This window comes from Phasianus colchicus, chromosome 1, assembly GCF_987193195.1.
Source record: "Phasianus colchicus chromosome 1, bPhaCol1.hap1.1, whole genome shotgun sequence".
Lineage (NCBI taxonomy): Eukaryota > Metazoa > Chordata > Aves > Galliformes > Phasianidae > Phasianus > Phasianus colchicus.
Window position 1 is genome coordinate 49,627,121 of NC_143436.1, and position 25,419 is coordinate 49,652,539.

Consider the following 25,419-nt stretch of genomic DNA (forward strand, 5'->3'; position numbering starts at 1 on the left):
GTCAACCAGAAGTGGAGTCAGAAAGACTTGATCTATGAGTCTCCCCCAGTCCCATGGACATGATACTTGTGGAACAAAAGAAAAGATTGAGTTGAACTTCACAAAGCAGGAATACGAGACCATGGATGTTTGCCTTAGGACACTGCATTTTTACATCATTACAGCAGAACGAAAAGTTATCTTGCATGAATGTAAGAAAATGTTGACATAAAAGCCTGACAGGGGATAATTATCACTCTGTTTTCAGTTTTCATTTCCTAGTGCAGGAGCATGTGTGAGCTGAATGTGATGATCAGATATAAAACAGCATGGTTACCAGGCTGGTGTCAACAGTCCTTGTGCTGAAGTTGTTATTAGCTGGTGGTAGAGTCAGGACGAGTACATTCTGCATGTAATGGGCTGAGGTAGTATTCCTGAAGTATGTGTTCCTGCAAAGCAAAGTGAAAAGCCTCATGAAGAGTCAGCAACAGGGGCGGCAGTAACAGAGCATTCTCCCCTCCCCAGTGGAGCTGTTACTTAACAGGCTAAAACAGTAGTTATAGAAATAAAAACTAATCATAGACAAAACCCTTTATACTGTTCATTCCCTCATGCCAGCTTTTGTCTTAACTATATTAAAAGGTAATATCAAAAAGATTGGCAATCTGAAACTGTGTTGTTATTAACGTAGCTGCTTTCTGTCCTATTTTTTCCTCTTCAAAGCAGGAATTTGTATGATTAAAATAGAGTCTCCTCCTGGAATATATAGTACTGGGATCTGTCACTTTTTTTCATGTTGGTGTGCACATTTCTGGCCTCTTTAGCACTCTTTTACATGTTCCTCTAATTCTGATATTTCCTGCTAGAATTGATAACAGCAGGAGTTGCTCTGTAAACATTTAATAGGAGGGCATAAACAATCAGAGAGCTCAGAGAGCATCCTACTGATTTATTTTTTTCATTCAGTGATCTGGGAAAATCAAAAGAAACTGTGTGAACTGAAAAGCATGCTAAAACAAGCAGGAACATTTGTAGCTTTCAGGCGTCTTTGGTTTCATCATCCTGACAGGCCATCTGGAAGAGCTCCCCAGACTGGCAAAAACATATTGATTCATGTACCACAGAGGAATTTAGCAATTGCTATAGCTAGACTGATTAAAAACTCATTTTGTAGGAACCTTCTCTTATTAGAATTTTGGATTATCCTTTTAAAGGTTTGTTTGTTTGTTTGTTTCAGTAAGTACTAAGGTATTAAGGGCTTTTGGAGACCACAAGCTCTGCTCCTCAGACATCAGATGAGATCACAACTCCACAACCCCGTTCCTGCCTTTCTCTGAATCTTACAACTTTTACATCACACTTTTAACCCCAGATAATTTCAAATTGCTTTTCATTGAGGCTTGAACTGAACTAACCAGATGGAAAGGAAACTTCATTAGACTCCACCAGACTGGATAATTCTACAGCACACCCCTTCCCTTGAGGGAGACTTGAACACTCCATGTGTCTTGGATGCAACAGGACTCAGAGCTGAAGGAAATTTAAACCCATCGCTTTGTCTGAGGGCTGTGATGCTTGTAGAAGCATAGACTTTGCCTTCTCCTATGGCTTAAATTTAAATCTAACATAGTATCTGTATTTTGTTTCTGTTTTAGGATCAAAATGGTTTGAGATCAGAGGGATATGTAGCAGAATTAAGGAGGGCAGCATATAAAATAGTCTGAGGCAGCTGGGTGTGCCAGAAGGACAAACAGGAGTCCTGGACTTAGTTTCGGTCTACACCAACTAGCTTTCTCCCAGACCATGACTTACCAGGGTGGCAGGAACCAATCCCAAGAGCAGTTTGGGCATGGTTTAGCCATATGGCTGTGGGCTGTGCTTTGTCACTTCAGCTTAGGGCCAGAAATCAGCTCTTGGTCCACTTATTTACTAATTCAAAGCTCGTGAGGCTACAACTGATAAAGTTAGTCAATGTCTGTCCTCAGCTACAAGGTTTTTCTAATTAGTAATGGGAAGATGAAATCGAACAACAGAATACTTAGGCTGAGTACTAAGGAACATCTCTGAAAAGTTAGATTTCTGTAGTTACAAAGATGTTGCTCCTTGGAAGAAATAACTGCACCTCTCTTTTAAGTCATTTAATAATGAGTAAGTGGATCCTAGAAAAATGTACTGCAATCCATATTTCCACAGCTGCCTTGGTTGGATAGAGTGTATGAAAAGTTTACAGTCCTCATGTGAAGAGCTCATGACCAACTTTGGACTCTGATTCTTTCAGAGCTTCCTGCCCTGAGGAGTCCACAGGACGAAGTTAACCATTTCTGTTCTGGTCACTGCCTTAGAAAAATCTTTCGTGGACTAAATGGGATGTTGTAGAAGATGTGCCATGATTCACACACCAAACAAGTTATATAAAGAGCAAGACAAGAGGAAAGAAATGCTGGAAAACATTTTGAAATAAAGCATTTCTTCAACAGAACAGTTCCACACTGACCATCTCCATTATCTGTATCTTTCAGCAAAGTGCAGAGAGAATAGGAAAAGCAAAGGTGATACTTTACTTGAAGAGATCTATCAGGATGATAACAATGTCCTTATCCACTGTCTCCGTCCCGAGGTCTTGGCCAATGTCAGCTGGAGTGCCACACATGATGATCACTACAGATTGGGCAAAAAGGGAGGTGAGAAGTACAGATAAGGAAAGGGCATTTGCTTGCTCCCTGGTGCCTGAGTGACAGGCAGTGTAGCAATGGTGGACTCAGGCACATTACCTGCATTATGCTGGGACCGTCTGCACAGGATATCTGAGGGATGGGGATACCTAAGGGAAAGTCAGCTGGTAGAAAGTGCCTCAATGCCTATTCTATATTTGACTGCACCAGAGCACCACCATTATCTCACTCAAGTAAGCAGCAGCAGTTCTGATGCAATCCAGGCTACAGAATATGAAAGTTTATAAGTCATATGGAGTTCAGGTAATAGTTTAAGTGGTTTACTTATCACTCTTGTGCTCCCTTGGCCTGCTGATGCCAGGTGCTTAGTCTTTGCAGGAAATGAGGTATTACTCATCTGTTTTTTAGGTTTAGGTGGATCTCTTCCAGAAGAAGTGCCCTTTGATGGCACAAGTGAGGACCATTTATATATCAGAGCTGCAAACATGGGAATGGTAGAGAAATAAGCATTCTTGTAATATCTAGGGCCTTGATTAGGAGGACTTGTGATTCCCGGATTTCTGAATCTTTCACAAATCAGAGCATGTAGGAGGATAACATTATATCTAGATGGGACAAATCATCCCAGAAGGCTTCTGGAACAAGGATATTCCTCCATATTTTATGGGGATAGTTAGGGGAATCTGAGAGGTTTGTGCCATCTCCTAAAATGTAGCTAATAGAATAGTCTGATTTCCATGAAAAAGTAACTTACCTGCAGAGAAGAGTGCACCCTCAGCCCCTCCTTACCATTGCTTTTCCGTTTGGGATTTTTCACAAGTTTTCTAAACTGATCTTGTGTCCTCACAATCTCCTTGAACTTCAGTTTTTCAGAGAATTGTGTGACTCCAGCATCTAATGCATTCATGTACCTGGCAGAAGGGAAGGAGCACAGATAGAGTCAAAAAATGGCTAAATCTTCACATGTGCACTGTGCAATATCTCCTAAAAATCAGAACGCTAGACAGACTGTCTACAGTACATGAAAAGCAGAAAGGAGCATTTTTTTTCTGCACCACAGGAAATCAATACAGATCACAAAAGAACTAGAACTGTTGAGAAGTCATCCAGGCGTAGTTGAGGCTGGTCATACTAAGGGTGGGCTTAGAGAATGTAATCATGCAATAAGACATTAACAGTTAAGAAAAAAATCAGGACTGTGGGGAAGTTAGAGTAAGTGAGACTAATGGGAAACAGTGCAAGGAAGCTCTGCTGTAGAAGGCCCCACTTGGAGTCTTAGAAGGAATATCTGAAGATTCAAAGGAGTAAACGAGAGCTGCAGAAAGATCTCAGATAAAAAATACAGGTACACTGAGAGGAAAAGGAAGGGGAAAAAGGTGCAAAAGAGTTATACTGAGTCACTTAAAACTTGAAGGTGAAAAATGAGAATGGTAAGAAACAACCAAGTGAGTAAAAGCCAGATAAAAGATTAAGCAAGAACAGCCAACTCCTAAATCTTCTAGCCTAAGCCTATTGAGAAGAGACATTCTGTTTGAAGTAAAGTTAATGCAGAGGGAAAAGGAAAAGGATTTTCTTTGCTTTCAAACTTTTGATTTAGCAACACTGAGATCCCTGTCCTATAATCTACAAAATATCTTCTGCTCCCCTCTGTTTTCAAGAACTGAGTTGCTAATCATTCACTTACAGGACCATATGCATAGTTGGAGACATAGCTTGCTGTTGCTATCACTGTGAGTATTCATGAGGAAAACAATTGCCCCATGTAGTACAATTTATGTGTTAGCAAAAACAGATTTTTAAAATTAGGCAATTGAAAAAATTCAAGATGACAGTTTCCATTGAAGCAGAATGAGGTGTATCCTACATACTATATTAGGATGAATAATGACAATCAAATGGGAAAAAACAGAAAATTAATTTTAAATTTTTTATTAATTCAGCATTAAAGAAAAAGAGCTTTAACATTTCAGAAGTTATAAAGAAGGTCTGAAGCCAATAGATTTGTAAATTCTGCTTAAAATTCTGTAACATCCTCAGGACATGAACTGGAAATATAAATAATAGCTATCTTCTATGAATGTAGAAGCTATCCAAGTGATGGAACACCTCCCCTTGAGGGCAGGCTGAGAGAGTTGGGGCTGTTCAGAATGGAGAAGAGAAGGCTCCAGGGAGACCTGAGTGTGGCCTTTCAGTGTCTAAAAGGGGCTGGAAGAAAAAAGAGGACAGACTCTTCAGCAGGATCTGCTGTGATAGGACAAGGGGAAATGGTTTCAAAATAAAAGAAGGGAGATTTAGATTGGATATAAGAAAAAACTTTATGATAAGTGTGGTGAGACACTGGAACAGATTGCCCAGAGAGGTCGTGGATGCCCCACCCTTGGAGACATCCAAGGTCAGGCTGGAGGGGCTCTGAGCAGCTTGATCAAGCTGTGAGTGTCCCTGTTCATTGCAGGAGAGTTGGACCGGATGGCCTTTAAGGGTCCTTTCCAACTCAAAGGATTCTATGATTCTATGATTCCACATCTATATAACATTGGTAGGAGAAGCAGAAAAGCTAAGTATAGCATAGCTGATGTTTTTTGTTTGGGTTTGGTTTTAAATTAGCCGGTATTTTGGAAAAAAGTAATTCAAAAGAGCATAGAGACATTCACATGAACTGAAAGGCAAGAATCAAAAAAGGAAGAGTAAGTATACGTGTCAGTATATAAAAGCATCTACTTGACTGTAACAATGTTTGATATCTGGAGAGGAGAAAATCCAGCATTTTCAAGAAACATCTTAGGCTGATGCTTCAGGTCACAACATAAATACTGCCTCCTTTTCTTCAAAACTGGTAAGCCTATAGCTTCAACTCTGCAAACACTGGGGTAATGCTGAACAGAGAAATATTCAGTTTGAACTTTGAAATGTTTTGGAGTAATAACTGTGCACTCAGATTGAATCAATTAGTGTGTAGAACTTGATAAGATCCCTGACCTAAAAAGGCATTTATGGAGACTATGATGGAGGATACTCTTGTGTCACAATATTTACATCAAGAATGGAGAAAACAGGTATTTGCAACAGGAACAACTTCTGTGCTATGCTTTCCATAGGAAGAGAAAATATACTTAAATATACTTAAATATAATTAAAAGAGAAATATACTTAAATATATTCCAATATGCAGTACAGCTGAGGGGTGTAATTCTTCTTTTCCTTCTCTCACTCTTTAGTATCAGTAAGGCATCTCCCAGTATGCAGGGCACTTAGAACAGGCTATAGGAACCATGCCTGAGGATGGAGATGGAGCTTATTAGGTCAACAGCTGAGACAGAATTGGATCTTACCAGAGGCATTGCTCCGAGTTGTCATTCTTCTTGTAAATGTAGACAGATTCCCAAGTGCTAGTTTTGAATGGCTGCTGGATTTCATTCCAAAAATAATAGAAGAAGTCATTCACTTTCCTAGCTGGGGTCAGAAGACGGGTTAGGTTTTCTTTGTAGTCACAGGACAGTCCAAAACTCCCTACAGAGATCAGAGGCAGGCTCAGTATTGTGTCAACTCTGAGGGGAGAGACAAGAGGACACGTCTGAATGGATTGCTGTAGCACCAAGGCTGCTGCTACACGGTTTCTATCCCAGCTCCCTCTTCCTGCATGAGTTTAACCTGAAACAGAAGGTTCCTAAAGAACACAAGCAAATTTCAAGGTACTGGCACTGCAGAGACAGTTTTTGAATGGATCTGGGTGTCTTCTTCCACTGGCTCCAATTCCCTGCACAGCACAGACATTCTTCATCCAGTCTCTTTGGGTACCAAGCACCATTTCTGCCCACAGACTATGGTGAGACTCCAATGGCTCTTGTACCCATCCAGTTCTGCTGGTGGGTCATCATCAAGAACAAGATGCTGTTGTCTATCTGAGGAGCTGGTTAGTAAGCAGTGTTTGTTTTCAACAACCTACTGAACAGCTAGGAGATCTATATGGCATACATAACAGCTAGGATATGCATCTATATGGCATATTCTAGGGGCCAGGCTGGAAGAACAAATTACAAAAAGGGGGCATTGAAGTTACCTTAAGGAAAACTCCCCACTTATTGTGTCATTCTATTGACACAATAAACTACATCCTTCTAACAGGTTTTCAACTCTTTTTTGCCAACCTATGTGTGTAAGTTAATTTTTGGTGACTGTAGTCACACCTGTAGACTGGTCACAAAATGTATTTACAAATTGAGCTGCATGCTCAATATAAAGAAACCCAACAGCCTTGGCAATGTTGCGATGTCAGTTTTGGATGAACAAAGGGATTTGGTCTCTTCTCTGATCTGCTATGAATGCTGGATGATTTTCTGCCCAGCAATATAATTTTTAATGTGGTATGTATTCTATGTCTGTATTGTGATCATACTGGCGGGTGAGGGTTTTGTTGCTATTTACTCCTACAAGTCAAAAGAAAAGTCTTTCACTGTATTTTAGGAGCTGAGCAATAATATCAGTCAGAGAGACCAAATAATTGTATCCTCTGCTAGCAGCAGATTCTTAAAAAAAAAAAAAAAAATTTTTTGTCCAGAAACTAAAAGTTGGATAAAAGTATTTCCCTAGATGCTGCAGATCATCAGACTAGACTAAAAGTATTTTTGTTCCCTTATTGTGAAGTATCTTTTGTTCGCATGCTTGTTTTTTTTATAAGAGGGTATTATACCTGCAAAAAAACATGCTCATCAGCATTATTATGACAAAATGTTATTTTCCAGGTTAAGTGCCACTTCGCAAACTACAGGTTTTAAAGCTGTCACAACAGAGACAGCCATAGATGATGTAATGTCAAGGAAAGTTTTTCATAATGAAATGGACCTTCTTCTCTCTGACTTAAGGTGTTGTAAAGCGAATCACTTGTTCTGATTTATAGATCTGTTGCACTGTGGGCAAATCCAGCTGCCTGATAGTGTAATATGCATAAACGTCCACTACTCATACTTTTTACTGTATACTGTTGTAACTTTACCAGAGTCTGAGAAAAAGACTTTGGCATCATTGTGGGCAGCTCTATATCCAGCAGACAGAAAGACAAAGAAAGTTAGGGGAAGTTAGGAGTCACAACGAATAAAATGGGGCACTTTGAACAATATTTTATCATGGTCTTATACATAAAAATTTATTATTTTTATTCTTCTATAAATCAATCAAATTTTTTCCCTGGAAATATTGGACTAACTTCTTGTCATCCCATCTGAAGAAAAGTATAGAGCTGATAAAGCTCGAAGAAAAAGTACCTCAATCTTATCTGTATTTCTTAGTGAAACTACAAAGCTACCAAAGTTTAAAGCAGGGAGAATGATTCACATGGGTAACGGTATTGATTTGTACTCATGATTGTTGTGTGTTTTTTTTTAAGTCAGCTATGCTAAAACAACACACATCATGTTTTCCTAATATCTGAGAATGAACATATTAATGTATAATGCAATACAGAATTACACAGACTTATGTGTAACACTATAGTAGAGAGACTGATTGTTCAGAAATGCTTTCACAAGCAGAAGAGTTAGGATGAAACTGGCTGTTCCCTATCTAAACACTCCTTACTGAAGATAATTGGGGCTTTTTATCTTCTCATGCCACATCTAACTCAGGCTCCTCTCAGTAACTGAAAGCCCACTCAGAAGGACCCTCATTTCTGCAATTCTTCAATGTTTAGTGCCTTAAGCTATTATCCTCCTTTCATTCTGCGGTTGTTGATAAGTCATGTCTTCTGAGCTCAGTATCAATCCATTATGAGCAATTAGAAACACTTAACTAATAGTAATGAAACTGCATCAATAGTCTCTTGCAGGGGATTTTCTTTTCCCTTCCAAACTTAAGTGGCTATGAACAACAGCCTTACTGCCTTGACTGTTGACATCAAAGTGCCTGATGTATCCCAAAACCCAATGTCTCTGCTGGTTTGCTGCGCTCAAAAAAACTTTGTTCAACACTTGATATCTTTAACAACACAATATTGCATGGAGAGGGTGGTACTTACGAGACCATCTGGTAGGTAGCATAAGTGCAAGCAGGTCCTATGACAGCACAGCCAAGAGTGCCATTATCCTGCAAGAGATCAGAGAGGGTCTGTAGCAGGGACAGTGTGGTGGCACGGTGAGAAGGATGGGACACTGAAGAGAATTTTAAGATTTGAAAAGGAGTCCCAGAATTTATTCAGCAAAAGCAAAGACAGAATACGAAAGGAGACTTAGAAAGATTTAAAGAACAAAGCTAGGGTGAAGGAGGGAGGAATCACAGGGAGCTACAAAACGGCAGAGTATGACCTTACTGCCAGAGAGAGAGGGAGAGTGCAGGTTAGGATTAAAATGTTGCAACAGCGTACATGAAAGTACAGACCAAAGCAGTTTTGTGTGCCATAAGGGACTTCTTAACAAAGACTACAGCATACAACCATAAATTGTTAGATGTGAGAATTCACAGTTGATTGACAAAGCCTCACTGTGAGGTGACAGTGATTAGACATGAGAAAGTCCACTGGAACACAGCTTCTTGAACTTCTTGCAAGGCACTAATTCTAACTGAAGTTTTTTCCAACATTTGGAGATTTACACATTTTCTCCTACACAGCATATCTCATTTTCAGTGAGAAGCAAGCATGCAGTTCATCTTTGCCCTCTGGGCACAGTCACATGTTATGCTTTGTTATCAGTGCCAGGCCCTCTGCCTGCCTGTTCCCAGCTCACACTGCTCCCTCCTTTGTGCTGGCACATGTATTTCTGTAAGCCGATGGATCAGGGAACTGAACCAGCTGGAAACTGACATTCTTTGCTCCACTTGGGCTGTTAGAGTATTTGGGCAGTTTGCTGCTTTGTAGTTTGTTGGGTTTTGTTGTTGCTGTTCATTTGTTTTAATTATTATTTGATTACTTTGGTTATGTAGCCCCATGTGCAGATATGACAGAAGGGATAACCTGAAGATGCAAAAAGTAGCTTGAAGCAGGTGGCTGCTTCGGCTGGCATTGCTACCAAATGACAGCCTCTAGGGAGCTGTCTAGTAAGGTCTCTGTGTTTGACTGCTTGTCTTCACAAAACCCATGGGAATGTCTTTGACAACTTTACCTACCTCTCAAGTTAGTTTGGAATTGAACAACAGGCTCAAAAATTAATATAGAAAGACAGACATAGAACTACAGATGCATGCATACTTACATGCATGTGCACAAACATATACACAAGAAAGTCTTTTCTTCTTAGGAAATTAACTTAGAGAAACCAAATACTCACATAAATTTGCTTGATGAGCTCTACACCTTCACAGGTGCTGGTGCGACAGCCTTGTGAGACATATAGTGATGATCTGAAGTGGTGGAAGGAGGCATTGACTGTAACCTTTACTCCTGCAATGCAACGTAAAAGTGAACAGCCTCAAGAGCTGGAGATAATCACTAATACACCATATCCCTCTTCTTCCAACACGTGTGAGTTGTCTCGTGCAAAGATGTCTGCTATCCTATTTTACCAGGAAACTCACTTACCTGGATCCCACTATTTAGGATGACATGAAGAATTTGCTCTGGTGTTGATTGCTGGGTGCAAGTGCTCTCAGTACAAAGCATTTTTAGTGCTGGACTTTGTTAGAGACACCACTTTTCAACAAAATTCAACAAAAACTCCTTCAACTAGGGTGCAGAATGTGAATCATTTCTTTGGAACGTTTGTCCCAAGGTACTTTAGACAGTGATGATGAGAATGGCAGACTCTTCACATTTTTAGACATAATGTGACCAACAGATGAAATTATTATTATGAAATTATTCTCAGAGAGTAGAAGCTAATCTGACCAGGAGAAGAAAGGGTCTCACTTTTCCCATCATAATCAATTGTGAAATCGGATGAATAAGTTCTAGGTTTTCAAGCAAGGGCATCTCAGTTTCTTCACTAGATGGATTACTGGTCTGAACTGATTCAGTTTAGCAATTTCCACGTTCCCAATCCCAACTAAAAAGCATGCAGAAAGTCTCTGCCAGTTACTACAAAAGCAAAACTAGCTCTTTCTATCTCTAGAGCACTTCTTTTCTCACAGAAAGAGACCACTATTTCTGTAAAACCTATATAAGGTGAACAGAGGACCAACGAGCCTGTCTGAGAAGCAGTTTGATGAAGTCCAGATGAGTAGAAAGCTATGGCAAAAAGTGAGAAGAAACCACTGTGGTAGAGGGATCACCAACACCCATTGCCTTACCTTCTGTCTCTAATTCATTTTGTATTGTTGACAAGGCTTCCTCCACAGCTGATGTCAAATTTTCAGAAGTTGATGGGAAGTCCGAGTCAGGCATGAGCATCACATTGATCACGTAATTGTTGTCGCTACACCTACTTGAACCAGCTTGCTGCAATAGCTGCAGAAAGAGGAATAAAAGCCAAAGGGCCAGACCCAACATCCGTTGCTTCATTATTGTTCAATTTAGATCCATTGTGTGTGTTCTCTCTTTTCTTTTCCTCGTCAAGTCCTCCTCCTCCTTCCAGATACCTTACATAGACTTTATTTCTGGCAAGTGCAAAAAAGATTTCTGCACTGTAGACTCAAGGACAGGCTGTACAATCCTTCTCAGGCACTTCCCCGTCCCCTTTCCTTCCTTCACTTCTGCCCATCCCTCTGGTGTCCTAGGTGGCACTTCGGTTTGTGAAAAACTAACAACAGCAAAACTCAGGAAAGGAGAGAGGCTAAAGGTTGATGTGAATGTTTGCTCATGGAAAGGCTGAAGCAGTAAAACTGAAGCATTACCTGAAACCTTGCCTGATAAGGGCACTAACATTTCATCACGGTAATGAGCTGAGAGAACTAAGGGGAGGGAACAAATGGACTGTAAAAAAGACTCTTTAAAATGGAAATAAAATAAAAGGTACATTAAAACCTAAAGGAAAACAGTTGATTACTTCATGTTTGCATTGCCCAGCATCTCTAGTTATGTTGCTATACCATTTTTGCTGGCTGGGCTCATAAATCAAGGATATATTTTCTCCTGTGATAAGCTGTCAGTTTCATTCCTATAGCTTTTACCATCAGAGCACTTCTATTGTTGGCAGAAATATCTGCTTCGCAGTCCTCCAGACTGAAGCCTTCATTTCCATTTATAGAGTAGACTCAGCACAAAGCTTGTCCATTAGTACTCACAGAGCATTGCACACTAGAGTGCCCAACGTCTGCTCCCAGGCAGCACAGGCCCATCTGCAACCTGTGGGACCAAAATCCATATTGTAAATGGCATCACTAAAAGCCACCCTCTAAGGAACACTGGGGCAATTTTCATGAGTATGTCTGCTAGGATTTCCTTAGCATTCATACTGAGAAAGGTATGAATGAAGCAGAGGCAAAAAAAAAAAAAATACTATACAAGCCTTGTAGATGGGGCTGTGCACGGAAGAGAAGTCCAAGATAAAAGGAATCAACAGGCAAATTTAAATAAAGTACTGAGTGTGACTGGTGCAAATTTGGGCTCTTTGTTCACACCTACAATAGTTTCTGCTTTTCTGAAATCTGAGGCTGTCAGATAATATATCAGTTTACTTGTCTAGTTTTATTACCTTCCTGATAATTTTAAAACCAAAAGGAAAAAAAAAAAAAAAAAGGAAAATAATCAATTGCCATTGCTTTTGACACAAAACAATAGAGCTACAACTCCATGCTTTCTTTCCAAGCCTGTTTTAAAAGATGATGAATACACTTCAAATGTATTTCCATTGACTTTCTACACAATCCTTTTTTTAACAGCAAGTTACTATTGTATGAATGTTTGTTTCTTACACCTAACAACAAGGAAAACCACAAAACATCATTTAAGAGTAGACCTTGAACACCGCAGCGCTTCTAATCTAGCATTTCTAATAGAGTAATTCTAAATCATTATTCACATAAAGATCTGGACTATATGTGAACAGAGCCACATAAGGAGAACAGAATATAGCTTTTCATGTTGAGAGCATCTGCTTACCAGTGGCCCATTTTATAGGTATTTACAAAGTGCCTGAAGCTTAACCCACATAAGTCAATAGAAGTTTTGTCTTTAACTTCATCAGAACAAGATCACTGCGTTTTTATACTCTTCTTCATCTATCTGAGAGAAACAGTTAACTCATGCAGTTAATGCAAGTAGAAATAAGTACGTAATAGCAATGAGGTTTCCCTACCTATCTAGTCATGTATTTGTTCAGTTTTCATAGCAGCTTTAAAATGTTCTTCAAAAACAAAAGGTAAAATAGCCTTAGAACAGCATCGCTTTTTACACCTTCTCTTGCTCCTTGCCTTCACAGTGCCTTAGGTCCCAGTCAGAAGAAGTTAAATGAACTGTTATCTTCTCAGTTTCTTAATTGCCCAGAGTGTGCGCGTAATCTCTCAGTGTCAAGTTCCACCATGTGAGGATGCCTTCATTTTCAGGTGGCGTGGAGCACAAGGGAATGCTGCAGGAGAGTGCAGCTGGGGTGAGGCACGTGCTCCTCAGCACACGGTTGAACACCGCACTTTCCCCTGTTACATGATCCCAAAGTACTCGGCAGACTGATCGATGGCATCTGGTTCATGGGGTAAAAAAGACAAAGAAAAGGTGTGGCACTGCGCTGTAAATGTGAGAGTTTCTGATACTGTAGATCATGAGGGTGGACAGAAAACAAATAGACAACTGAGTCTTATATGTAAAGCACAAAGTTTGATGGGCCTGCCAAGCAAAATCTTCTGTACTTTGGTGTTAGTTGTAGTCTGTGCCTGAGGGATCTTTAATCCCAGGGAATAAGAGGGGAAGATAACCTCTCCTGACAGCCCCCAGGTTAATCCAGAAAATGTATACTAAGAACTTCATTAAAGCACATCTTCTAGAACTATTTATTCTCTCTTTATCAGTTTCTAAGGAATAAAGTACTAGGTAACTGCATCTGACTTCCCTGATGAATTATCCCATTATTCTGTGGCATCTAGGCATCAAATATTTTTATTATCTTGTCAGAAAGGTGAAAAGCGCTCCAGCATTAAATATGTCTACTTTGTGCAAGTACCTATACAATAAGTCAGTTGTATGTACATCAGTTTGAGCACCTCATCTTTGTAATCCTAGCATTATTAACAGGTGATGGAGGTCTCTTCTTGAATCGCTGAATATAAACCCTGAAGCTTGTCACATACTCTGTCTTCAGAAGCACAAGGACAATTAACATTCAGTAGCAATGTCCTGTATTTATTTGTCTGAATAAATAAATGCTATTCAGCCTCTCACCAATAACAACTGTACCCATGCACATACTGCATAATTACAAAACATCATAAGAGATGTGTGGGTGTTAGATTAGTAATACCAGCTCAAATGAACACTACAAAGAACTGTATCGTGGAACTTAGTGAAAAGTTTTTGGTTCCTGAATCTATGGCACTTTGTTTGTTCCGACCTCTGTTTCATTGGATAATAAACAACCAGATTTTAACAGGCTGTATTTGAAACAGATAATCAGCACTGACTTCCTGATTGAAATCTATTCTCAATCTTCTTGAATGTTCAAAGATACTCAGGGGAATAGAAACCAGAGAGCAAAAATATCCACAAAGTTGTTCCTTGAGCTCCCTCAACCTTTATAAGATCTTTCTAGCCCTTTTTCAGTGATTGATGTGATAGACTTTTCATTGCTTAAATAGCATCTATTCTGTATGAAGAAATAGAGTACTGAAAAATGGCAATGGTAGTTCAGCCAGGGTATTCTCGAGTCCCTTTCCCTAGTGAGTTCATACAGTAAAAGTGCAATTTTATTCGGAATGTGTAACTCTGATACCTTTGCCAAGCTTATTTTTTTTTTGGACCTTTTCACTGGCACGTAGTCTAATTTAATTTTTGCTTAATTATAAATCATTATTTCCACTTGATGATTCAGAGAGAACAAAATAAAAGATGGAATGGAAATCTCAGAAAACTCAAAAGAAACAAAAAGCTACATGAAAGTATCAGCTGCCACTAGACAGTCAAACTATTACTACAGAAGCTGGTACCAATAGTCCTAGCAAGACCAAAGATTGTCAACTCATCTTCCTATTTTTTTTTCACCCCAAAGACAACCAACACAGCATTTTTCAATCAACTATTTTGTGAAGAAACATGCATTGTGGTAAATTGTGTTCTTTCACAGAATATTTCGCAGAATAAAATATCTTGACAAGTGTCCTTTAAAACAGATTTTTTTTAACTTTGCTGCGATTATTTATAATCTTAGAATCACTTAATTATTATTGTTATGATCATTTTCTGGCCACTATTACCCATCTAAATTATTTTGATTGTCTGCAGCTCTAGCAGCTTTTAGCCTCACTTTAAAAAGATTTAGAAGATCGTGTTGGAGAAAATAGAATTATTTTTCTTTTTCAATTTTGCTAGAGGTTCGAATAAGAAAAAGAAGTGATCAGAGACAAAAAAGAAAACAAAAAAGTACCGTCTGTGTTTATTTAATATCAGTATGCTACAAGTCTAGTCTGTCCAGTAGAAGGATATCACCTTTAACTTTGAATATTACAGAAATACCCAGGACATTTTTTATCTATCTTTCAAACAATCGTCAATTTTTCTACTACCCAGATTTCAAAGAAAATAATGTAAATGATGAGAAACATACCTGCAGAGCAGCTGTATTGACTTACTGGAACGATTTTATTTTTATTTTTTTCTTCTCATTGTCTACAAAGAACATCTTAAAAAAAAAAACAGAAATATTACTCTTTAGGACTGAAGCTATATCCTAATGAACAGCAAATATGTGGGTCACATGTTGCGTTATCCTGATAGATCAGCATGATCCTGATCTAGAACAAACCCTGATAAAGTAGAAGTCCTTATTATATTGCCATTTCCATGGTTTATCACAAGCTTATCACTCTGTCCTTGGAGTTCATAGCTGTTGCTATAGATTAGAGTGGAATTACACTCCAGCTGCAAAGCACTGTTGTTCTTGTCAGAAATTAACGAACTAGTTAGGGGAAATCTACAGACAAGGATTACAACAGTTGTAACTAGCATTACAGGACTTTGGGTGGCGGCCCCATTTTCCCATTGCTCTGTGTTGCTGCATACCAGAACATGAAGCTAAATGTGTGATGGATCATAAACATGTAGCTCAATGAAGAAAGGTTCTTCCTTTTAACCCTTTCCCAATTCATACAGTTTGAAATGAATATTACTCAGCCATGTGACTTGTATATTACTTAAACAAATAGTAAGAAGTCTTTCATCTCAACTTCTGGTTTTCCACTCTTTCTCTAAAGGACTGACCATGTCCTTATGGTGAGTGCAAGGCCCAAGTGAATCAGACTTTTGTAGCTTCAAATCTGAATTATTCTAATCAATAGCAAGGGAGAAGAGAAATCAGATCTTGTGCTGAGAAACAGCTGCAACTGGCGTTAGCTCAAGCAAACAACCTCTGTTTTGGTATTCAGTCTTGGTATCAGGCAGAGGAAAATGTTCTGTGATATCAGCTAATATAAGACATCAAACATATCAAACACGGAGAAAACATGCCTTTATTTAAGAGTAGAAAACAAAGGATCTCTGCTGACTCAATCAGAGACCAAACCCTGTCAGATAAAGACAGGCTGAGGGAATTTCCCACTACCCACAAAAGAATGGTGCTCCTTGTGAAAAGTTCAACTTGACTATGACTTGACAGTAGACCTGAGCTTGTAAAAAAGCATTGGTAAATGGCATTTGGAGAACTATTCAGTATTTACTGCAGTTGTAGGGGTAGTAAGTTAATAAGGTGAATTGGTTGTTTCATGTGAAGTTAAAAATATATATATGTATTAAGTTTAACAAAACTGTTTCAGAGAGGCTTCAGGCTCCTAACCTGTAATCAGGGTGGTGGTTAGGGATTACAGAGTCTTTGATATAGGATATAAGGTCTCATCAGCTAACCCTAGCATAATGGAGGGTGATGAGCAACACAGAGATAATAGCTTGGTGAGGAAGGTAAATACAAGAACATCAGTGCAGCTAAAGGCAGCTCTTGGCAGGAACGCTTCTGCCTGGGACCATTTTACCATGCTAGCTGAAGCCTCAAAAAAGCAGCATTGAGATGGAGGACATATTTATAATCTACAGTTCAATAGAGTCAAACAATTTTCTAATATCCGAATACTCACCGCACCGGAGTAGGCAGCCAAATGGAATCACAGAGCTGACCCTCAATGCAGAATTTTGCTTCCAGAGTGACGGGACATAGTCTAATATAAGAGTTAGACACTGTTTCAGGCTCAGCAGGATACAGCTCTGTCAAGAGACAAATGGGAGCTATCTGTAAAGTGCACACATCTGTCCCATTTTGCGTTACAAAGGTAAGAGGCTCATGTAATAATTTGTGTCTTGGACATGTACTTCAGTCTCCTCAAGTCCTTTTTTTTTTTAATGTTAACCAGGTCTACACTGTGTGACGGGATGCAGTTATGAGATCTTCAATATAGTGCATGCTTACAAATCCATTTGGCAGTGGAATATTGTGCAGATATTTCAGCCCAAGTCCTGGACCAATACAACTGCATTCTCCAGTCCATAGCAATCACAATGATATGGCTTTCTTACTCAGGTAAGTTTATGTGGGTACAGCTAAGCATGCATTGCATTTTCAGCTCTGAGACTGTCTTGTGGGGGCAGTTTGGATTTGCAAAATTTGCTTGTTGTCTTGCCTCCCATAGCACATACATAAACTTCCAAAACTGCTGATGCTGAAATCCAATACAAGAGCAGCTTAAAGTGACATTTACTAACTTGACTGAACCTTAATGATGTGCTGGAAGTTTCAAGAAGTTTCTGAAGGTGCAGTTCCCACAAAGCCAGACAATCATCGGCAGACACCAGTGTAGAAATTACACATTTTTGCTTAATTGTTCAGGGTCTTTGTTTCACAAGACTATTGTTTGCTGCCTTGAGCTGGACAATAGTGGCTTGACAAGAGTATTAAATGTATACATGATATGTCACCTCTCTGCAGACTGGTCTTTGCTATCAACTTAGATGTTTCACCTTCTCTCATCATTGACAGTCTACACAAGGTAGATTAATGCTCAGATGTTGCTGACTCCATTAAAAAAAATAAGCAAATATTCTTCAAGATCATTGCTTTATGGGAATCATTTCCCATTTACTCATATCAAGGAGTTGCCTTTGTAGCTTTAGCAGGGGAATATTTCATTTCTTTCACTTCTGCAAATCACTTCTCCTGAGAGGCTGTCAGATGCACTTTCAGTGGTACAAGAAGCAGAACATTGTGATGCATCATTATTGAAAAATCATGATTTTAGTCAGACATTGTGGAAACTGAAACATGTGATTGTTGCTAGAGAAAAGATCACTTTACAGCCTCTTGCTTTGTTTATATGATGACCTTTTCCCATTTCTTGTCTTTCCTTTCCTTTCACTTTAGCTTTCCTTCCCTCCTTTCTCTTCTTTCCTGAAACCACACTTTCTACTCTCTGAATTTCTTTTATTTAAAGCCATTACAATCTCTCATGCTTATCTTGGTGTTTAGTCACAGGTGTATGACTTCCCTTTTGCTGCTGTCAGTATAGGCCAATTCCTTCTCTGTGTGGGAATAAACATGATCATTAATCATCCTACAGCTCACAGTCTCCAAGATAATGTCACTAGCTAATAGAATGGTGATGGTAAGAACGGCAGCAGTTTTCCATCATTGTTAATAGAGTAGCTGAACTTCTCAACTTAGCTTTAAAATTATGAAGTGTCATTTTGGCATTTCATATGAGGAAAAGATCATAACATCTCTACCCACTTTGATCTGCACCTTCACAATAATATCTACACCAGACTTTCTAGAAAGACGTAGGTCAGTTTGGTGCTGGTGAGAATACAGGACTAAATTACATCAGTCCTCCTCCACAATTTAGCATATACTAGATTTAAATAGAGACTTACACTGCTTTGAACAGGTTTTAGACCACTCCTATATGCAGAGAGCCCACACCAAATGTCACAGTGCCAAACTCTAGGATTTCACTCCCTATTTCTGTTGCTCACACATTATGTACAGATAGCATCTCGAGAAGTTAGGGGATAACTTGATTTTTATGTGTTCAACCCATAGCCTACCTGTTGAAATGTGCAGTTCAAACCAGGAATCCTTCTGACGTAAAAGTCTGTTACTTTGATTGACAGCTGGTTATGATTAGACTGGAAAATCAACAGCGATTTGACTATCATCTTTCCGTATACACCTCATTGTGTAAGTCAGCAAGGCTGGACGTGAAATCATAACCAAACTGAAACCAAATCATAACCAAACGTGAAATCATCACCAACCCATCCTTTAATACTGCGTAGACTTCACACATGAGAGAATGTTCTGACAGAGTCACAGCTTCACCTGCCGAGAACACTCCAGAAAAACTGTCTGAGTCATGCAGAAGCAGCTAAGAATGATCTGTGCTATTAAATGCAACCTACAATTCTGCTTTATGTATAAATGTCTCCACTTTTCTAACTGATAAACAGACTATTATGTTCAATTAGAAAAAAAAAAGTTTACCTTCTAAAGTTACAGGTAAGTTGAAGTTCAGCTGGAGCTCACCAATGTGGAATACACTATTTTTTTTGAGGCAATGAAAGTAAACAAGGTCTGTGTATAGGCTAAGAACTGCCTTAACTAAAGCACAGTTAAGGTCAGAAGGTCTCCCATCTGATTTTGCATTTCACATAAAAGTCTTCCCGCAGCGACATTTCCGCTTCTTCTGTTTCTTTAATCAGTTTTCTTAGGCATTTGTATGCTAAAAAGCCCTTAAAGCCTTAAACCTTAATTTCTCCTAGCTGTCTGTGCTGAGTCAGAATATTCCATGGCAGTACTGAAAAGTGCTGTGAGGTATTTACAAAAGTTATTATTTTCTTTTAGTTAGGAATGAAGCACTTCTGAGGCATCGTTTCAGATCCAAAAGGAAGAAGGAATCTTACAGTACCCCTGTCAGTATGGTTTTTGTGATTTCATGAGGTTTTCATAAGGACACTCTTAAAACTGCTAAGCTTTCTGGCCTGCAGAACAATTTTTTTTCTGTTAGATAATAGAAAATCCTACACAACTGATAAGACAACAGATACATGTGCTGTATTAGTTTATATATAGAAACTGAACAACATTAAAAAAAGACAAAATCCAATCGCTGAAAAGACAAATACTTTTGTTGGTATTTATAGAAAATGAATTTTCTCCTAACAAATGTAATAGCTTACTTAATTAAAAAAAAAAAAAAAAAAAAAAAAGAAGAAGAAAGAAAGAAAAAAGAAAAAACTGGTAAAGGAGGCCAAATCACTGGCACACACTCCTTATCACTTTGATTGACTAACTTGAAATTAATTGCTTGCAGATAAATCCTCTATGGGAGCGTAGATTACTTCCCTTTCTTTATGGCCTATTGTATGAAAACACATTCATAAACAAGGCGCATTGTCACAGTTCTGTTGTGCTCCCAAGGTTCCTGGTTGCAGTGTAACCGCTCAGGGACACCTGCAAACGCTCTGTGTTGTTCCAGGGCCAAGCTGGCTTAAAGTGACCAGGAGAATGTGAACACGGGTTCCACCTTCTGAGGAACTGAGCAGTTTATTCTTTATTGCTGAATAATGTTACAAACAGGCCTATTTATTTGTAGCAAAACAAACAAATGGCAACAAAAGCCCTCTCTCTATCTGAGAGAATGCAAAATATTTTTTATTCTCAAGGAAGCAGAAATGTCAAGAGTACAGGGGCTTCATTAAATCTCCCCATGGACAGGTGTTTTCAGGGTAGCTGTCAACATTAGTGTAATGTATTGCTTCTCTTTACTGGAATTGCTAGTGGTGCAATTAAGACAGCATAAAAATTAATGTTTTGGAAATGCTATTGTGTGTAGTTCTTCACTGAGTAGAAGGGATTTGTTCTGCTTGCAGCAAACTGCAATGTCAGAGTTGCTACAAGAAACAAGGTCACAACTGTACTTGAAAATTACCCAGGATATGCCAAAGGGATCAGCTATTGTATGCTGTTAAAATGTACACAACTTGCTTATCTAACGTTTAATATTATACTCTTCATGTTTGTGTTTAGAGTAATATAGATGGAGTGGCCATGTTTACCAGGAAACTATAAACACCTACGCAGTATCATCTGCTGACTATGCAGCATCCTAACAGCAGTACACTACAAGCAGCAATCCAGCAAAGAGTGATTACTGATTGGAGGACATGAAAAGACCTTCTGGGTGAGTCCAGAGCTCCATCCATGCTGGTGTCTCACCTCAGGACCTCCTGCTCAGTGTCTCCCTGACTGGTGAAGCTGATCAGGTGGGAGAATTTTAGCAACAGAAAAGTATTTTTTTCTGATTCCTTCATCCTTTCCTATCTACATAGGTTGCTTTGAAAGTAAGGCCTTCTATTTATTTGCATGGAAACTACAATAGATACAAAGAGCACAATGACACTATTTGATAGAGCAAATTCTCAGCTACAACACTGTTTTTCAACATAGTCACTGCCACAGAATCATAAATTCTTAAGGTTGGATAACAACTCATCATCCAGTTCAACCATCAACCTATCCCCACCATACCCACTAACCCACATCCACATGGTTCTGAAACACCTCCAGGGATAGTGATTCCACCAGCTCCCTGGGAAATGCATCATCACTCTTTCTGACAACAATTTTTTCCTATTATCCAACCTCAACCTCCCCTGGTGCAACTTTAAGTCATTACCTCTTGTCCTATTGCTGGTTAGCTGGGAGAATAGGCCAACTCCAGCTTGTTACAACCTCCTTGCACATCATGGCAGGGAGTGATAAGGTCTTCCCTGAGCCTCCTCTTCTCCAGACTGAACAATCCCAGTTTCCTCAACCGCTCCTTTTAAGACCTGTGCTCCAGATCCTTCACCAGCTCTGAAGCCCTTCTTTGGACAGCTGCTTATAGGATGCTTCATCTGTCTCTTCATCCTGGTTGGGAGGTCTGTAACAGACTTCCACCAGGATGCTGGCCTTGTTGGCCTTCCCTCTGATCCTCACCCATAAGGACTCAATATTTATCATTCCCAGAATTGAGCTCTACAACATCAAAACACATAGAGAGTCATCCCACCATCCTTCCTTCCTTGCCTATATCTCCTAAAGAGCTGTCCATTGCAGCATTCCAGTCACGAGAATCTTTTCAGTAATGATGACTAAGTCATAATATTCCAGTCACACCATGGCTTCTAGCTCCTCCTGTTTGTTGCCCATGCTGCATGAATTAGTGTAAATGCAGCATTAGTGATGCATTTTCACCAGAGATGAACAAGAGCCTCTATGCTGTGGTCATAAAAATCTGCATGCTCATCCAAGCTTGGCTTGTCTTTCATATTGCTGATGAAATGCACCACTTGCTGCCTTGCTATGCTCCATAAATGTTCAGCATGCATTGATAAATATCAGTATGTGCCATTTTTTCTGTGTGGAGGAATTCAGTAACACATCTTTGCTTCATACGCGCTTCCATGTCAGACATCACTTTGTCAGACTGCACCTCCACTGTCCTTCATCGCATGGCAACAAAATGCAATGGAATATTGGTGGGAAGGTTCAGCCTCTACTGCCATACCATGATCACTTGCCTCTGATGTTGTGGGTCAACATAATAAAATAGGAAGCGTTACTTTTGGATCAGCCCTCATACAATCACCACAGAGAAGCAGACATCAGTCTCTCACGCCACCGTTGGGGAAAGGCTGGTGTAAGGTTATGTGATGAAAGGCTCATCAGCACAAAACGGAAGAAGCACAGAAGAACCAGTGAACAACCCCAATAACCCCACCACCTTAACTTAGCTCCTCCCAGGCTGCCCTAGGCGAGTCATCAGCCCATCAAGATCCATGGGAGAAGTTCTCTGGAGCACCTACAGGCTACAAGCATATGAAACTCATCATGGGATGTCATGGAAGTGTGGGAATTGCACAAGATTTGTTATGGCAGACATGCCCAACCCGTGGGCTGCGTGTGGGCGTGCACCTACTGCTCAGCAGCAAGGAAACAGCTGCACGTCATCCATACATGTGGCACAAGGCAACTCTTCTTCACTCACTGTGTCCCAGGCGAGCCAAAAGGTTGCTTACCCATGCATTATGGGATGTCGTGGAGAAGGACGAGACTTGGGGAAAAGATAGGAATCAAAGTGGTTTGGCGAGAAACCAATATGGGAGCCAGAAGGCCAGCACACTTCTCTGGCTGTGCCCTGCACCTCATCAGTCCGGGCCGGGGAAGGTCGGAGCGGGGAGCTCCAAGCCCGGGGAGCTGGACAACCAAGAGACACCCAGAAGCGTTTTCTCTCGCGTGAGATGATTGGAGCCCACGGGCGCTCAGCCCTTCCGGGGGACGGCGCCCGTCTCCGCGCGGCGCCTATTGGCCGCACCGCTGGGCTCCGCGCCTTCTTCCGCCGTCCCACGGTTACCGCGGCAACGGCGCCATCGGCGGCGCGGGGAGCGCGGGCCCGGCGGCAGGATGGTGAGAGAGGCCGGGCGGGGGGCGCGGGCCGGGCGGTCGCTCCTTCCCCGCTCCTTCCCGCTCCGGGCGGGGCGGCCCCGCTCCGGGGCCCCGCTCTGAGCCGGCTCCGCTCTGCTCTCTGCCCAGATGCTCTCCCGGGCCAAGCCGGCTGTGGGAAGCACCCCGCCGCAGGGAGACAGACGGAGGAAGAAAGGGAAGAAGGTGCCGCAGCTGGAGGAGCTGCTGGCCGGGAGGGATTTCACCGGCGCCATCGCCTTGCTGGAGGTAACGGGCGCGGGCCGGGGCCTGCCGCTTCCCTGGGAACCGAGAGCGGCTTCACCCAGCGGCATCCACAGCCGTCAGACTGCCCGCGGTATTCATGGGCACGGTGTTGCTTTACTGGTGCTTATAAACTGTGCGTGACTGCTGACAGCGGTCTCACGTTCGCTCTTCCCTCCGAAGTTTCAGCGACACGCGGGTGAGCAGCAGGAGGATGCTGACCTGTGGATCGGGTACTCTGCCTTCCATCTGGGTGACTACAAGAGAGCTCTGGAGGTGAGATGGGGAACTGGGGCTCTGCCACAGGGATGGCAACAGCGGGAAGGTGTTCTGTGATAGGGACCTGCCAGCCAGTCCCATTGTGGACATGATCTATTATGCACAGAATCATTAAGGTTGGAAAAGGCCACTAAGATCACCTACTCCAACCGCCAGCCCATCCCCACCGTGCCCACTGACCGTGTCCTCAGCGCCACATCCACGTGGTTCTGCAACACCTCCAGGGTCGGTGACTGCACCACCTCCCTGGGCAGCCTGTGCCACTGCAGCACGGCTCTTCCTGAGAACTTTTTCCATTCCATTCTTGTAGTTAACTTTCCACAGATTCAGATTTTCATTTTTTCAGATTTCATTATGCTGTAGTCTTCATTGTGTTCCCAGTACATAATATGCATGCTTTTTGACCCTCTTTAGAGGTTGATGACCCTGACCATTTAATGTACTTTATTATTTTTCTGTGTGTTCTCTTATATTAGGTAATTCCATGCAATAAGACATTCTCCACATGTTTTAAGTCACTAAGAGGCACACTGATTATTCAAGTATGCCTAAGTTATCAATATTTGCACCATACAGTGTTGTTGTGTCACTTTTTGTGTATGACTCCATATGTAAATCTTGTGTCCATTTATGTCTCCTGTGAAACTCAGTTTGTTGCCAGTCAGTTTATTGCCAGTGTCACTGGATTTCTCCAGCGTACACTTTGCTGTGTACTTTCAGGGGATGGAATCAGTGTGCACTCCTGATCAGAGAGTAATGTGGAGACTTGTTCGGTGATATTCACAAGGCTGCAGATAAGCAAGTGAAGATTTAGAAAAAACTCAGTCTGCCTGAGTATTGTTTTTTTTCATTGCTGCATTCCTACTGATGTGTATTGCTGTATCCTTAGAATGCTGTATTACACCATTTAAGGCTTATTAGTTTTGGTCAGTGTCATCTGGGGGAGAACTCCATCACAATTTGCTGTGAAAACATTTCAGCCTTTTAACTTGCCTATTCTGGGAGAAATTATCTTTTTAAAAATATTATATATACAAGGTCTACTCTGAAAGTAATGCCTCCCATTTTATTATGTTGGCCCACGATGTTAGAGGCAGATATAGGTGGTATGGCAGTAGAAGTTGAACCTTCCTACCACTATTCCATTAGATTTTGTCACTGTGAGATGGATGGCAGCATAGAGGTAGTCTAACAAAATTATGTCTGACATGGAAGTGCCTATGAAGAAAAGGCGTGTCACAGAATTCCTCTGTGCAGAAAAAATGGCACCCAGTGACATTTGTTGATGCTTGCTGAACATTTATGAAGACCAAACAGTAGATGTGAGCACAGCGAGGCAGTGGGTGGTGCAGCAGTGGCAACCGTGACATGAAAGACAAGACACGTTCCAAATGACCACACAGATCTCACACCACAAAATGAAGAGCATCTCGATCAGCTTATCCAGGTGAATCAGTGGATCACAACCAGGGAACTGTGCATGGAGCTGAATATCAACTTCAGTGTGTTGGAAACAATGGTGACAACGTTAGAATACCAGAAAGTTTCTTCTGAATGGGTTCCATGAATGCTTGCACAGGAAGAGAAAAAACACCACATGCCAGTTTATCAGGACCTACTGAACCAATATGAGGCTGTTGGTGATAGTTTCTTGGATCACATCACTACTGGGATGAGACATGGTGTCACCACTGTGAGTCAGAGTCAAAACAGTCCATGGAGTGGCAACATATGAATTC

At 40.7% G+C, this 25,419-nt stretch overlaps 2 protein-coding genes across 6 annotated transcripts in view; one reads left to right on the top strand and one right to left on the bottom strand.

The window, feature by feature from the left end:
- GUCY2C (guanylate cyclase 2C) overlaps window positions 1–22,981 on the bottom strand; it is a 56,668-nt gene extending 33,687 nt beyond the window's left edge. The window contains exons 1-12 of one of the 5 annotated variants that reach the window (XM_090141198.1): window positions 22,756–22,981; window positions 16,782–16,908; window positions 15,263–15,337; window positions 12,809–13,189; window positions 11,796–11,856; window positions 10,863–11,168; window positions 9,905–10,017; window positions 8,659–8,726; window positions 5,981–6,196; window positions 3,441–3,562; window positions 2,541–2,637; window positions 317–428 (exon numbers count right to left, since the gene is read on the bottom strand). In XM_090141198.1, coding sequence (XP_089997324.1) covers window positions 317–428; window positions 2,541–2,637; window positions 3,441–3,562; window positions 5,981–6,196; window positions 8,659–8,726; window positions 9,905–10,017; window positions 10,863–11,073 — 939 coding nt within the window. In that variant the 5' untranslated portion in view covers window positions 11,074–11,168; window positions 11,796–11,856; window positions 12,809–13,189; ... (1 more) ...; window positions 16,782–16,908; window positions 22,756–22,981. Of the gene's footprint in view, window positions 1–316; window positions 429–2,540; window positions 2,638–3,440; window positions 3,563–5,980; window positions 6,197–8,658; window positions 8,727–9,904; window positions 10,018–10,862; window positions 13,190–15,262; window positions 15,338–16,781; window positions 16,909–22,755 lie in introns of those variants that run through there. The other 4 variants (XM_090141205.1, XM_090141214.1, XM_090141194.1 and 1 more) reach the window with 4 other exon arrangements.
- Window positions 22,982–23,001: 20 nt separating this feature from the next.
- The window catches only part of IFT56 (intraflagellar transport 56), a 46,045-nt gene continuing 43,627 nt past the window's right edge, over window positions 23,002–25,419 (top strand). Inside the window, exons 1-3 of the mRNA XM_031600330.2 lie at window positions 23,002–23,143; window positions 23,270–23,407; window positions 23,585–23,677. Coding sequence (XP_031456190.1) covers window positions 23,141–23,143; window positions 23,270–23,407; window positions 23,585–23,677 — 234 coding nt within the window. The 5' untranslated portion in view covers window positions 23,002–23,140. The remainder of the gene's footprint in view (window positions 23,144–23,269; window positions 23,408–23,584; window positions 23,678–25,419) is intronic.